This window comes from Strigops habroptila, chromosome 8, assembly GCF_004027225.2.
Source record: "Strigops habroptila isolate Jane chromosome 8, bStrHab1.2.pri, whole genome shotgun sequence".
In the NCBI taxonomy this organism is placed as follows: Eukaryota; Metazoa; Chordata; class Aves; order Psittaciformes; family Psittacidae; genus Strigops; species Strigops habroptila.
In genome coordinates this window covers 42,131,984-42,146,769 of record NC_044284.2, presented here as the reverse complement: position 1 = coordinate 42,146,769, position 14,786 = coordinate 42,131,984, and the positions used below count along the sequence as shown (strand labels likewise).

The 14,786-nt window shown below is 57.1% G+C and overlaps 2 protein-coding genes and 2 long non-coding RNA genes across 4 annotated transcripts; 2 read left to right on the top strand and 2 right to left on the bottom strand.

Annotated features, from left to right (window-relative positions):
• Positions 1-2,152: 2,152 nt before the first annotated feature.
• Positions 2,153-3,413, bottom strand: LOC115611879. Its single transcript, XM_030495493.1, has 2 exons — positions 2,783-3,413; positions 2,153-2,430 (listed from the first exon to the last, which is right to left on the bottom strand). The coding sequence occupies exons 1-2, from the start codon at positions 3,401-3,403 to the stop codon at positions 2,173-2,175; spliced, it is 879 nt and encodes a 292-aa protein (XP_030351353.1). The 5' UTR covers positions 3,404-3,413; the 3' UTR covers positions 2,153-2,172.
• Positions 3,414-4,184: 771 nt separating this feature from the next.
• On the top strand, positions 4,185-5,463 carry LOC115611886. Its single transcript, XR_003992743.1, has 2 exons — positions 4,185-4,356; positions 4,962-5,463. It is a non-coding gene; the product is annotated as an uncharacterized LOC115611886 (long non-coding RNA).
• A 2,490-nt stretch (positions 5,464-7,953) lies between these two features.
• On the top strand, positions 7,954-10,487 carry LOC115611885. The gene is made up of 2 exons (XR_003992742.1): positions 7,954-9,380; positions 9,986-10,487. It is a non-coding gene; the product is annotated as an uncharacterized LOC115611885 (long non-coding RNA).
• A 1,413-nt stretch (positions 10,488-11,900) lies between these two features.
• Positions 11,901-13,252, bottom strand: LOC115612217. Its single transcript, XM_030496231.1, has 3 exons — positions 12,830-13,252; positions 12,203-12,476; positions 11,901-11,920 (listed from the first exon to the last, which is right to left on the bottom strand). Exons 1-3 carry the CDS (start codon positions 13,250-13,252, stop codon positions 11,901-11,903), a joined length of 717 nt encoding a protein of 238 aa, XP_030352091.1.
• Positions 13,253-14,786: the final 1,534 nt, after the last annotated feature.

Sequence of the window (14,786 nt, the reverse complement as noted above, 5' to 3'; positions counted from 1 at the left end):
GCATTAGCAATAGTGGGGTGGGCATTGGGCAAGGGTGAGACTGCTTTTAGCAAAGGGGTAGATCGCTGTGTGGCAAATCACTTTATGTCAGCATGGATCACAAAGGGGAAGGCATGCTTAAACAAAGTGATAAACCTCTATAATCTGGTTTGGCAGATGAGGGAAGACCACAGCGTATTGTCTATGTTGATTTCTCTCAGGCTTTTGACATAGACTGCTATAAGATCCTCATGTGAAGCTCTTGATGAATGGGCTGGCTGGGCAGACAGTGAGATAGACTGAAAACAGGCTGAATGGCTGACACCAAGAGTGTGCTGATCAGTGAGGACCGGAAACTACTAGTGTAGCCAGGAGTCAGAGCACTCACAAGGGACAAGGGCAACCACTGGAAACCATGATCTTTGCGACTGACCCAACTTAAATTTCACCCTATAGAGGCCTGCTGCTTTCTCCCTTGCATTACTGCTGGGTACCGAGACACAAATGGTTGTGCGCCCCACCAGGCAGGAATCTGACAAGAAAGCCCAGCACCTTCCTTCCCCGTGTTGTGCTGGGGTCTTTTGGAGGGTTTTGGCCCTGCACATTGGCATGTCCTTGGTGAAGAGGCAGAGGAAGAAAGCTTCGGGGCCTACTGAAGCTTTCTTGCCCAATATGGATTTTGTTTGTTCATAGCAAGCCTTCTCGGCCAAGGCTGTTGCAGTTTTCTGCTCCCCACAACCCAGCCCCTTCTTCTGCTCACCTGTCCCTTGGATCTCTTTACATTTCTCCAGAGGCCAAGCGCAGTCCCAGCCATAGAGAGCAGCCACACGGTTACCCAGGGCTGGCAAAGCGGCCAGGCCATCTGCCCCTAATGGCCCAGAGGGCAGGACAAGTAAGAGGCCATGATCTTCAGGCCTTCAGGAATGATGGCCATCCTGACCCGCAGCCAGCTGTGGGGGTTGCAGAGACCAATGCTGCTGCTCCAGTCAGCAGCCATGCTCTCCGCAACAATGGGCAGTTGCTTTTGGCTCTCAGGAATGATGGCCGTCCTGAGCCCGACCCAGCTGTGGGGGCTGTGAAGACCAATGCTGCTGCTCCATTCAGCAGCCATGCTCTCAGTGACAAGAGGCAGCTGCTTCAGACACAGCCGGCATCCCTCCCGGCTGTGATGCAGTGGTGGTGGTTGCAAAGGCCAAGGCCACTGGGGAACAGAACTACCATGCATAGTGTCATGGTCAGGAAGAGGCCCTGCTCCCGTGAAGCCTGGAGCAGGGGCCTTTAGCCTTGCTCTCTCTCATGATTCCCAGCTTTTCCAGAGCATTGTTTTTGTTCTGCATGGTTAAAAGCTTAAGACCTTAGATGCTCAATGCTCCATTGCTCTCCAGCCCCACGTGAGCTGAGATAAGCTTTGATTTTTAACAAAGAGAACAAGAAAGGAAACACACACGCACACATGCAACCTCGAGGAGTTCCCCTGGATGGCATCCTGACCCAAGGGACGCCTTTGGGATGTCAGTGGGCCCAGGCATCATCTTTGGGAGGGTGGAGAAAGGGATCCTCCGCAAAGTCTGTCACCAGAGAGGTGCCAAATTCCTGTTGGCTTTTGTGCCAGGTGGACATGAGCAACCAACCAGGACATGGTCACCCATTGGCTGTGGCCACCCTGCAGGAACATGGATCATCTAGAGCCAACCCCCTTGCCACAGGCAGGGACACCTTCTTTTAGAGTAGGTTGCTCAAAGCCCTGTCCAACCTGGCCTTAAACGCTTCCAGGGATGGGGCATCCACTTCTTCTCTGGGCAACTGGATGCTCCGGCTGGAGTTGCCATCCACCCTCTTCCTAACACCTGCCCCTCTTCCTGGTGTGATGCCCTCACACCAGCCTTGGAGGTCCTAAAACCCAAGGAACCGAATGGGTCATGGGCAGGCACTGGCCACTGCCCCGTTATGGGACATGGGAAGGAAGAACCACACACCTCACGGGATGTGGGCATGTACCAGGTACCTCAGTGGGACATAGGCACCAACCTGGAACATCACAGGGACAAGGGCATCCTGCCAGGACGTGGGCCTCCCTTCCTGGGATTGGACACCCATGGGGCACCTCACAGCCACGGATGCCAGTTCTCCCCTGCCTCACGTCCCACCCCACACAGACAACAGCACTCCCTTGTACCACTGCCTTTAATGTTGTCAATCGGCTGGGGACACATGCTGGCTGGAGTTGCATGGGGAGCTAGGGCAGGCGCTCCGCTTCTTATCGTTTACTCGTGCCTTCTCCTTCAAGTGCTTGTACTCAATCACTTTCTGGCGTTGGTCGGAGACACGCCGCAGGCACCTGAGCATCACTCCATTGGCGGTCTTCAGCCGGCAGAGCAATCTGTAATATCTCAAGCTTCTCTTTTTCCAGTAGCCTGTTGCCATGAAAGACGAGGCCGTCTGTCTCCTTCCCTGGAAATGACAGGGCTGGGGCACAAAGAAGCACGTGAGGCCCGGTGGAGCTAAAAAGTGCCCTGCTGGGCTTGGCTTCCTCTGGAAGAAGTCCAGCCTTGCAGGACTGCCCAAGGTAGCACATAGAAAACCTCCGTGGGACCTGTGTTGTGCTGGGGTCTCTTGGAGGGTTTTGGCCCTGCGCTTTGGCATGTCCTTGGTGAAGAGGCAGAGGACCTCTCGGGGCCTACTGAAGCTTTCTTATCCAATATGGATTTTGTTTGTTCATTGCAAGCCTTTCTGGCCAAGGCTGTTGCGGTTTTTTGCTCCCCACAACCTGGCCCCCTTTGTGTGACTGATCTCGACTGCTTACCTGTCCCTTGTGTCTCCTCACATTTCTCCAGAGGCCAAGGGCAGTCCCAGCCATAGAGAGCAGCCACACGGTTATCCAGGGGTGGCAAAGCAGCCAGGTCATCTGCCCCTGCTGGCCCAGAGGGAAGGGCAGGTGAGAGGCCATGATCTTCAGGCCCTCAGGAATGACGCCTGCCCTGACCCGGACCCAGCTCTGGGGGCTACGAAGACCAGTGCTGCTGCTCCATTCGGCAGCCATGCTCTCTGCAACAATGGGTGGTTGCTTCTTGCTTTCAGGAATGACAGCCATCCTGACCCGGACCCGGCTCTGGGGGCTGCGACGACCAATGCTCCTGCTCCATTCAGCAGCCATGCCCTCTGCAACGACGGGTGGTTGCTTCTGGCCCTCAGGAATGACGGCTGTCCTGACTCGCACCCTGCCATGGCGGCTGCGGAGACCAATGCTGCTGCTCCATTCGGCAGTCGTGCTCTCAGTGACAAGAGGCAGCCGCACCAGGTTTTCAGGAAAGTCTTCCCTCCCGGCTATGATGCAGTGGTGGTGGTTGCAAAGGCCAAGGCCACCGGGGAACAGAACCGCCATGCAGAGTGCCATGGTCAGGGAGAGAACCATGTGGAGCCTCATCTTGGTTTCTCCCAAGGGAGGAAAATCACAGTGCACGAGCTGGCTTCTGTCTGTCAGGCAGCGACCAGCAGGACTGAGTGGTCACCCCGTGTGTCTGCACTTGGAAGGGCTGCTGATGTCAGACAAGGCTCTGTGATGTCACAAAACCCTTCCCTGCGCGCCCTGCAGGCGGTGACGGCTGAAGCGGAGCTGGGGAGGACCCCCGCAGGTGGATTTTGAAGCCTGCTGCTCTCACCGCTGTGCCTGCCAGCAGACACTGAGCCCAGCAGTGGAGCGGGACTCTGCCCCAGGTCATTTGGGCTGTGCTCTCCGCTTCTCTGCGAGAAGGAGCTGTGCTCAGACTCCATGCAGGCTGCGTTCAGCAGCGGGGCAGCCGTGACACGGTTCAGCTCGAAATCCTCTTGGGGACCAAGCGGCAGCCCATGTTAAGAGGAAGGCCCAAAATCCATGCACTTTGACCATAGCCTGAACCGTGCCTGAACAGAGCGTTGGACGAACTGGCGTCCAGAGCAGCTGCCTTCTAAGCTCAGCCATTCCGTGGATTTTAAAGTGTTTTCAGCATTAAGAAATGCAAAGGCTTTCGTGCTGTCGGCCTCCTTAGTCACCAGCACGACCCTCTTGTGCCCACATGAGGCTCCTGGAAGGCCCCGGTAGATGGCACTGGTGGGCTGCTGCGCTCCAGCTTCAGCTGCGAGATGAGTTGGTGCCGGCTCGCTTCCTTCTCGCGTGTCCCTGTCCCTCCTCACGGGGACTTCCCGCACAGCTGCCCATGAGTTTAACCTTACGCGAGGCTTGAACTGTTCAACATGGCGGCAAAAGGGCAGCGAGCACGGCCGGGGGAGGCCGTGCTGTGAGGGAGCGTGCACCAGAGGGAGCGCCCAAACGGTCTGGAACCGGCTTTCACGGCCTCTGCCACCGGCAGGCACGTGGGGGAACGGCCCTTCCCCAGCAGGGTACGCAGTGAGGGCACGCTGGCTGGCCGTGGTGGTGGTGGGGGGCTGTGGCGGCTGAGGCAGCAGCAAAGTGGTGGGACGGGGATGCGTGGCTGTCTTCAGGCATACTGTAGGCTCAGATCTCCACAGCCACTGGTCTGTGGACAGACAGGGGTTTGTGCGAGGGAGTTTGTCATCATCGCCGCAGAGATGGTGAACTGCCGCAGCATGCTTTGAGGGTGGACTCTGAGATGAGAGGTGAGGGCCATTGGTAGGGCCAATTTTGGGGGTGCACAGGAGGTCTGTGGGAGCTGCATCCAATGCTGATGCGCTCTGCCCGGTACTGTGGGGATCTTGCGGTTCCCCTCAGCAGTTGTCACTGCCACATGCGAGCATATGGGTCTCTTGTGCCAACCAGAGGTATCTGTGCAAGAGACGGTGGTGAGGAATGGACGCATTACGAGTCCTGCGTCTGGGGAGCTGCTACAGGATTACAGACCACAGCAGTCAGGTGTGCTTTCACGAGAGACTGCTGTGGCCTTCCCTCAAGCTAACAGGAGTAACGGGTGTCCCAGGCTGAATGCAGTTCCTTTCCTCAAAATTTGCATTTTCCTTCATGGCTACAGAAGAGAGGTGCACCAGGCCTTTGTGGGTCCCTCCTCTCCTGACTGTGCTGCAGTTCTGCTCTGGTGAAGAACTTGCCTCTGGCCTCTGTGACCACAGCTAGGATCAGCACCCCGCCGCAACCGAGCCTCACAGTCTTGCTGCATCCTTGTGAGCTACCGCTGCCTCTCTTTTCTCAAAGAGATGGATTCTGTTACACCTGGGACGGGTACTACCTGTTGTTCATCTCTGGGGAGGAATAATGAAATGCTCCTCAGATCTGACCACTGGAGGGGATTAAAGCTGAGGCCAGCATCCACAGGGGTCCCCAATGGTCCTTAGTAGGCTGGCTTTCTCCCCTGGCTGCCATCCAGCTACCAGATTAGGAAATCATGCACATCTGCAGCCACAGTCACTTCTGCTCAAGAGAGGGAACTGGATGCGCCAAAAAGCCTTGCTTTGCAGCAGGCATTTCACTGCGTCTCTTTCATGACTGACCCAACTTAAATTTCATCCTGTAGAGGCCTGCTGCTTTCTCCCTTGCATTACTGCTGGGTACCGAGACACAAATGGTTGTGCGCCCCACCAGGCAGGAATCTGACAAGAAAGCCCAGCACCTTCCTTCCCCGTGTTGTGCTGGGGTCTTTTGGAGGGTTTTGGCCCTGCACATTGGCACGTCCTTGGTGAAGAGGCAGAGGAAGAAAGCTTCGGGGCCTACTGAAGCTTTCTTGCCCAATATGGATTTTGTTTGTTCATAGCAAGCCTTCTCGGCCAAGGCTGTTGCAGTTTTCTGCTCCCCACAACCCAGCCCCTTCTTCTGCTCACCTGTCCCTTGGATCTCTTTACATTTCTCCAGAGGCCAAGCGCAGTCCCAGCCATAGAGAGCAGCCACACGGTTACCCAGGGCTGGCAAAGCGGCCAGGCCATCTGCCCCTAATGGCCCAGAGGGCAGGACAAGTAAGAGGCCATGATCTTCAGGCCTTCAGGAATGATGGCCATCCTGACCCGCAGCCAGCTGTGGGGGTTGCAGAGACCAATGCTGCTGCTCCAGTCAGCAGCCATGCTCTCCGCAACAATGGGCAGTTGCTTTTGGCTCTCAGGAATGATGGCCGTCCTGAGCCCGACCCAGCTGTGGGGGCTGTGAAGACCAATGCTGCTGCTCCATTCAGCAGCCATGCTCTCAGTGACAAGAGGCAGCTGCTTCAGACACAGCCGGCATCCCTCCCGGCTGTGATGCAGTGGTGGTGGTTGCAAAGGCCAAGGCCACTGGGGAACAGAACTACCATGCATAGTGTCATGGTCAGGAAGAGGCCCTGCTCCCGTGAAGCCTGGAGCAGGGGCCTTTAGCCTTGCTCTCTCTCATGATTCCCAGCTTTTCCAGAGCATTGTTTTTGTTCTGCATGGTTAAAAGCTTAAGACCTTAGATGCTCAATGCTCCATTGCTCTCCAGCCCCACGTGAGCTGAGATAAGCTTTGATTTTTAACAAAGAGAACAAGAAAGGAAACACACACGCACACACGCAACCTCGAGGAGTTCCCCTGGATGGCATCCTGACCCAAGGGACGCCTTTGGGATGTCAGTGGGCCCAGGCATCATCTTTGGGAGGGTGGAGAAAGGGATCCTCCGCAAAGTCTGTCACCAGAGAGGTGCCAAATTCCTGTTGGCTTTTGTGCCAGGTGGACATGAGCAACCAACCAGGACATGGTCACCCATTGGCTGTGGCCACCCTGCAGGAACATGGATCATCTAGAGCCAACCCCCTTGCCACAGGCAGGGACACCTTCTTTTAGAGTAGGTTGCTCAAAGCCCTGTCCAACCTGGCCTTAAACGCTTCCAGGGATGGGGCATCCACTTCTTCTCTGGGCAACTGGATGCTCCGGCTGGAGTTGCCATCCACCCTCTTCCTAACACCTGCCCCTCTTCCTGGTGTGATGCCCTCACACCAGCCTTGGAGGTCCTAAAACCCAAGGAACCAAATGGGTCATGGGCAGGCACTGGCCACTGCCCCGTTATGGGACATGGGAAGGAAGAACCACACACCTCACGGGATGTGGGCATGTACCAGGTACCTCAGTGGGACATAGGCACCAACCTGGAACATCACAGGGACAAGGGCATCCTGCCAGGACGTGGGCCTCCCTTCCTGGGATTGGACACCCATGGGGCACCTCACAGCCACGGATGCCAGTTCTCCCCTGCCTCACGTCCCACCCCACACAGACAACAGCACTCCCTTGTACCACTGCCTTTAATGTTGTCAATCGGCTGGGGACACATGCTGGCTGGAGTTGCATGGGGAGCTAGGGCAGGCGCTCCGCTTCTTATCGTTTACTCGTGCCTTCTCCTTCAAGTGCTTGTACTCAATCACTTTCTGGCGTTGGTCGGAGACACGCCGCAGGCACCTGAGCATCACTCCATTGGCGGTCTTCAGCCGGCAGAGCAATCTGTAATATCTCAAGCTTCTCTTTTTCCAGTAGCCTGTTGCCATGAAAGACGAGGCCGTCTGTCTCCTTCCCTGGAAATGACAGGGCTGGGGCACAAAGAAGCACGTGAGGCCCGGTGGAGCTAAAAAGTGCCCTGCTGGGCTTGGCTTCCTCTGGAAGAAGTCCAGCCTTGCAGGACTGCCCAAGGTAGCACATAGAAAACCTCCGTGGGACCTGTGTTGTGCTGGGGTCTCTTGGAGGGTTTTGGCCCTGCGCTTTGGCATGTCCTTGGTGAAGAGGCAGAGGACCTCTCGGGGCCTACTGAAGCTTTCTTATCCAATATGGATTTTGTTTGTTCATTGCAAGCCTTTCTGGCCAAGGCTGTTGCGGTTTTTTGCTCCCCACAACCTGGCCCCCTTTGTGTGACTGATCTCGACTGCTTACCTGTCCCTTGTGTCTCCTCACATTTCTCCAGAGGCCAAGGGCAGTCCCAGCCATAGAGAGCAGCCACACGGTTATCCAGGGGTGGCAAAGCAGCCAGGTCATCTGCCCCTGCTGGCCCAGAGGGAAGGGCAGGTGAGAGGCCATGATCTTCAGGCCCTCAGGAGTGACGCCTGCCCTGACCCGGACCCAGCTCTGGGGGCTACGAAGACCAGTGCTGCTGCTCCATTCGGCAGCCATGCTCTCTGCAACAATGGGTGGTTGCTTCTTGCTTTCAGGAATGACAGCCATCCTGACCCGGACCCGGCTCTGGGGGCTGCGACGACCAATGCTCCTGCTCCATTCAGCAGCCATGCCCTCTGCAACGACGGGTGGTTGCTTCTGGCCCTCAGGAATGACGGCTGTCCTGACTCGCACCCTGCCATGGCGGCTGCGGAGACCAATGCTGCTGCTCCATTCGGCAGTCGTGCTCTCAGTGACAAGAGGCAGCCGCACCAGGTTTTCAGGAAAGTCTTCCCTCCCGGCTATGATGCAGTGGTGGTGGTTGCAAAGGCCAAGGCCACCGGGGAACAGAACCGCCATGCAGAGTGCCATGGTCAGGGAGAGAACCATGTGGAGCCTCATCTTGGTTTCTCCCAAGGGAGGAAAATCACAGTGCACGAGCTGGCTTCTGTCTGTCAGGCAGCGACCAGCAGGACTGAGTGGTCACCCCGTGTGTCTGCACTTGGAAGGGCTGCTGATGTCAGACAAGGCTCTGTGATGTCACAAAACCCTTCCCTGCGCGCCCTGCAGGCGGTGACGGCTGAAGCGGAGCTGGGGAGGACCCCCGCAGGTGGATTTTGAAGCCTGCTGCTCTCACCGCTGTGCCTGCCAGCAGACACTGAGCCCAGCAGTGGAGCGGGACTCTGCCCCAGGTCATTTGGGCTGTGCTCTCCGCTTCTCTGCGAGAAGGAGCTGTGCTCAGACTCCATGCAGGCTGCGTTCAGCAGCGGGGCAGCCGTGACACGGTTCAGCTCGAAATCCTCTTGGGGACCAAGCGGCAGCCCATGTTAAGAGGAAGGCCCAAAATCCATGCACTTTGACCATAGCCTGAACCGTGCCTGAACAGAGCGTTGGACGAACTGGCGTCCAGAGCAGCTGCCTTCTAAGCTCAGCCATTCCGTGGATTTTAAAGTGTTTTCAGCATTAAGAAATGCAAAGGCTTTCGTGCTGTCGGCCTCCTTAGTCACCAGCACGACCCTCTTGTGCCCACATGAGGCTCCTGGAAGGCCCCGGTAGATGGCACTGGTGGGCTGCTGCGCTCCAGCTTCAGCTGCGAGATGAGTTGGTGCCGGCTCGCTTCCTTCTCGCGTGTCCCTGTCCCTCCTCACGGGGACTTCCCGCACAGCTGCCCATGAGTTTAACCTTACGCGAGGCTTGAACTGTTCAACATGGCGGCAAAAGGGCAGCGAGCACGGCCGGGGGAGGCCGTGCTGTGAGGGAGCGTGCACCAGAGGGAGCGCCCAAACGGTCTGGAACCGGCTTTCACGGCCTCTGCCACCGGCAGGCACGTGGGGGAACGGTCCTTCCCCAGCAGGGTACGCAGTGAGGGCACGCTGGCTGGCCGTGGTGGTGGTGGGGGGCTGTGGCGGCTGAGGCAGCAGCAAAGTGGTGGGACGGGGATGCGTGGCTGTCTTCAGGCATACTGTAGGCTCAGATCTCCACAGCCACTGGTCTGTGGACAGACAGGGGTTTGTGCGAGGGAGTTTGTCATCATCGCCGCAGAGATGGTGAACTGCCGCAGCATGCTTTGAGGGTGGACTCTGAGATGAGAGGTGAGGGCCATTGGTAGGGCCAATTTTGGGGGTGCACAGGAGGTCTGTGGGAGCTGCATCCAATGCTGATGCGCTCTGCCCGGTACTGTGGGGATCTTGCGGTTCCCCTCAGCAGTTGTCACTGCCACATGCGAGCATATGGGTCTCTTGTGCCAACCAGAGGTATCTGTGCAAGAGACGGTGGTGAGGAATGGACGCATTACGAGTCCTGCGTCTGGGGAGCTGCTACAGGATTACAGACCACAGCAGTCAGGTGTGCTTTCACGAGAGACTGCTGTGGCCTTCCCTCAAGCTAACAGGAGTAACGGGTGTCCCAGGCTGAATGCAGTTCCTTTCCTCAAAATTTGCATTTTCCTTCATGGCTACAGAAGAGAGGTGCACCAGGCCTTTGTGGGTCCCTCCTCTCCTGACTGTGCTGCAGTTCTGCTCTGGTGAAGAACTTGCCTCTGGCCTCTGTGACCACAGCTAGGATCAGCACCCCGCCGCAACCGAGCCTCACAGTCTTGCTGCATCCTTGTGAGCTACCGCTGCCTCTCTTTTCTCAAAGAGATGGATTCTGTTACACCTGGGACGGGTACTACCTGTTGTTCATCTCTGGGGAGGAATAATGAAATGCTCCTCAGATCTGACCACTGGAGGGGATTAAAGCTGAGGCCAGCATCCACAGGGGTCCCCAATGGTCCTTAGTAGGCTGGCTTTCTCCCCTGGCTGCCATCCAGCTACCAGATTAGGAAATCATGCACATCTGCAGCCACAGTCACTTCTGCTCAAGAGAGGGAACTGGATGCGCCAAAAAGCCTTGCTTTGCAGCAGGCATTTCACTGCGTCTCTTTCATGACTGACCCAACTTAAATTTCATCCTGTAGAGGCCTGCTGCTTTCTCCCTTGCATTACTGCTGGGTACCGAGACACAAATGGTTGTGCGCCCCACCAGGCAGGAATCTGACAAGAAAGCCCAGCACCTTCCTTCCCCGTGTTGTGCTGGGGTCTTTTGGAGGGTTTTGGCCCTGCACATTGGCACGTCCTTGGTGAAGAGGCAGAGGAAGAAAGCTTCGGGGCCTACTGAAGCTTTCTTGCCCAATATGGATTTTGTTTGTTCATAGCAAGCCTTCTCGGCCAAGGCTGTTGCAGTTTTCTGCTCCCCACAACCCAGCCCCTTCTTCTGCTCACCTGTCCCTTGGATCTCTTTACATTTCTCCAGAGGCCAAGCGCAGTCCCAGCCATAGAGAGCAGCCACACGGTTACCCAGGGCTGGCAAAGCGGCCAGGCCATCTGCCCCTAATGGCCCAGAGGGCAGGACAAGTAAGAGGCCATGATCTTCAGGCCTTCAGGAATGATGGCCATCCTGACCCGCAGCCAGCTGTGGGGGTTGCAGAGACCAATGCTGCTGCTCCAGTCAGCAGCCATGCTCTCCGCAACAATGGGCAGTTGCTTTTGGCTCTCAGGAATGATGGCCGTCCTGAGCCCGACCCAGCTGTGGGGGCTGTGAAGACCAATGCTGCTGCTCCATTCAGCAGCCATGCTCTCAGTGACAAGAGGCAGCTGCTTCAGACACAGCCGGCATCCCTCCCGGCTGTGATGCAGTGGTGGTGGTTGCAAAGGCCAAGGCCACTGGGGAACAGAACTACCATGCATAGTGTCATGGTCAGGAAGAGGCCCTGCTCCCGTGAAGCCTGGAGCAGGGGCCTTTAGCCTTGCTCTCTCTCATGATTCCCAGCTTTTCCAGAGCATTGTTTTTGTTCTGCATGGTTAAAAGCTTAAGACCTTAGATGCTCAATGCTCCATTGCTCTCCAGCCCCACGTGAGCTGAGATAAGCTTTGATTTTTAACAAAGAGAACAAGAAAGGAAACACACACGCACACACGCAACCTCGAGGAGTTCCCCTGGATGGCATCCTGACCCAAGGGACGCCTTTGGGATGTCAGTGGGCCCAGGCATCATCTTTGGGAGGGTGGAGAAAGGGATCCTCCGCAAAGTCTGTCACCAGAGAGGTGCCAAATTCCTGTTGGCTTTTGTGCCAGGTGGACATGAGCAACCAACCAGGACATGGTCACCCATTGGCTGTGGCCACCCTGCAGGAACATGGATCATCTAGAGCCAACCCCCTTGCCACAGGCAGGGACACCTTCTTTTAGAGTAGGTTGCTCAAAGCCCTGTCCAACCTGGCCTTAAACGCTTCCAGGGATGGGGCATCCACTTCTTCTCTGGGCAACTGGATGCTCCGGCTGGAGTTGCCATCCACCCTCTTCCTAACACCTGCCCCTCTTCCTGGTGTGATGCCCTCACACCAGCCTTGGAGGTCCTAAAACCCAAGGAACCGAATGGGTCATGGGCAGGCACTGGCCACTGCCCCGTTATGGGACATGGGAAGGAAGAACCACACACCTCACGGGATGTGGGCATGTACCAGGTACCTCAGTGGGACATAGGCACCAACCTGGAACATCACAGGGACAAGGGCATCCTGCCAGACGTGGGCCTCCCTTCCTGGGATTGGACACCCATGGGGCACCTCACAGCCACGGATGCCAGTTCTCCCCTGCCTCACGTCCCACCCCACACAGACAACAGCACTCCCTTGTACCACTGCCTTTAATGTTGTCAATCGGCTGGGACACATGCTGGCTGGAGTTGCATGGGGAGCTAGGGCAGGCGCTCCGCTTCTTATCGTTTACTCGTGCCTTCTCCTTCAAGTGCTTGTACTCAATCACTTTCTGGCGTTGGTCGGAGACACGCCGCAGGCACCTGAGCATCACTCCATTGGCGGTCTTCAGCCGGCAGAGCAATCTGTAATATCTCAAGCTTCTCTTTTTCCAGTAGCCTGTTGCCATGAAAGACGAGGCCGTCTGTCTCCTTCCCTGGAAATGACAGGGCTGGGGCACAAAGAAGCACGTGAGGCCCGGTGGAGCTAAAAAGTGCCCTGCTGGGCTTGGCTTCCTCTGGAAGAAGTCCAGCCTTGCAGGACTGCCCAAGGTAGCACATAGAAAACCTCCGTGGGACCTGTGTTGTGCTGGGGTCTCTTGGAGGGTTTTGGCCCTGCGCTTTGGCATGTCCTTGGTGAAGAGGCAGAGGACCTCTCGGGGCCTACTGAAGCTTTCTTATCCAATATGGATTTTGTTTGTTCATTGCAAAGCCTTTCTGGCCAAGGCTGTTGCGGTTTTTTGCTCCCCACAACCTGGCCCCCTTTGTGTGACTGATCTCGACTGCTTACCTGTCCCTTGTGTCTCCTCACATTTCTCCAGAGGCCAAGGGCAGTCCCAGCCATAGAGAGCAGCCACACGGTTATCCAGGGGTGGCAAAGCAGCCAGGTCATCTGCCCCTGCTGGCCCAGAGGGAAGGGCAGGTGAGAGGCCATGATCTTCAGGCCCTCAGGAGTGACGCCTGCCCTGACCCGGACCCAGCTCTGGGGGCTACGAAGACCAGTGCTGCTGCTCCATTCGGCAGCCATGCTCTCTGCAACAATGGGTGGTTGCTTCTTGGCTTTCAGGAATGACAGCCATCCTGACCCGGACCCGGCTCTGGGGGCTGCGACGACCAATGCTCCTGCTCCATTCAGCAGCCATGCCCTCTGCAACGACGGGTGGTTGCTTCTGGCCCTCAGGAATGACGGCTGTCCTGACTCGCACCCTGCCATGGCGGCTGCGGAGACCCAATGCTGCTGCTCCATTCGGCAGTCGTGCTCTCAGTGACAAGAGGCAGCCGCACCAGTTTTCAGGAAAGTCTTCCCTCCCGGCTATGATGCAGTGGTGGTGGTTGCAAAGGCCAAGGCCACCGGGGAACAGAACCGCCATGCAGAGTGCCATGGTCAGGGAGAGAACCATGTGGAGCCTCATCTTGGTTTCTCCCAAGGGAGGAAAATCACAGTGCACGAGCTGGCTTCTGTCTGTCAGGCAGCGACCAGCAGGACTGAGTGGTCACCCCGTGTGTCTGCACTTGGAAGGGCTGCTGATGTCAGACAAGGCTCTGTGATGTCACAAAACCCTTCCCTGCGCGCCCTGCAGGCGGTGACGGCTGAAGCGGAGCTGGGGAGGACCCCCGCAGGTGGATTTTGAAGCCTGCTGCTCTCACCGCTGTGCCTGCCAGCAGACACTGAGCCCAGCAGTGGAGCGGGACTCTGCCCCAGGTCATTTGGGCTGTGCTCTCCGCTTCTCTGCGAGAAGGAGCTGTGCTCAGACTCCATGCAGGCTGCGTTCAGCAGCGGGGCAGCCGTGACACGGTTCAGCTCGAAATCCTCTTGGGGACCAAGCGGCAGCCCATGTTAAGAGGAAGGCCCAAAATCCATGCACTTTGACCATAGCCTGAACCGTGCCTGAACAGAGCGTTGGACGAACTGGCGTCCAGAGCAGCTGCCTTCTAAGCTCAGCCATTCCGTGGATTTTAAAGTGTTTTCAGCATTAAGAAATGCAAAGGCTTTCGTGCTGTCGGCCTCCTTAGTCACCAGCACGACCCTCTTGTGCCCACATGAGGCTCCTGGAAGGCCCCGGTAGATGGCACTGGTGGGCTGCTGCGCTCCAGCTTCAGCTGCGAGATGAGTTGGTGCCGGCTCGCTTCCTTCTCGCGTGTCCCTGTCCCTCCTCACGGGGACTTCCCGCACAGCTGCCCATGAGTTTAACCTTACGCGAGGCTTGAACTGTTCAACATGGCGGCAAAAGGGCAGCGAGCACGGCCGGGGGAGGCCGTGCTGTGAGGGAGCGTGCACCAGAGGGAGCGCCCAAACGGTCTGGAACCGGCTTTCACGGCCTCTGCCACCGGCAGGCACGTGGGGGAACGGCCCTTCCCCAGCAAGGCACGCAGTGAGGGCGCTCTGGCTGGCCGTGGCCGTGGGGGGGTTGTGGCGGGTGAGGGAGTAGTAAGTGGCGAAGCGAAGTCACTGGTGCGTGCATGAATATATTACAGTTGGAGCTGCCATCCTCCTGTTCTAACACCTGCTCTTTTCCTGATGTGATGCTCGCCGTCGCACCACCCTTGGAGGTCGCTTAGTCCGTAACTATTCCTGGAGGGAAATGGCCAATGGAAGCCTGGCATGCGTCGTCCGCTGCCGCCTCACTCGTACATGTGCTCCTATTTAGAACCTCCAGGGTATGGGTATATCTCTGGGGCACTGATTAGCCGGTGGGACATGGGTAGCCACCTGGGCCCTCCGCAGAGTCCATGCCTCATGACGGCGG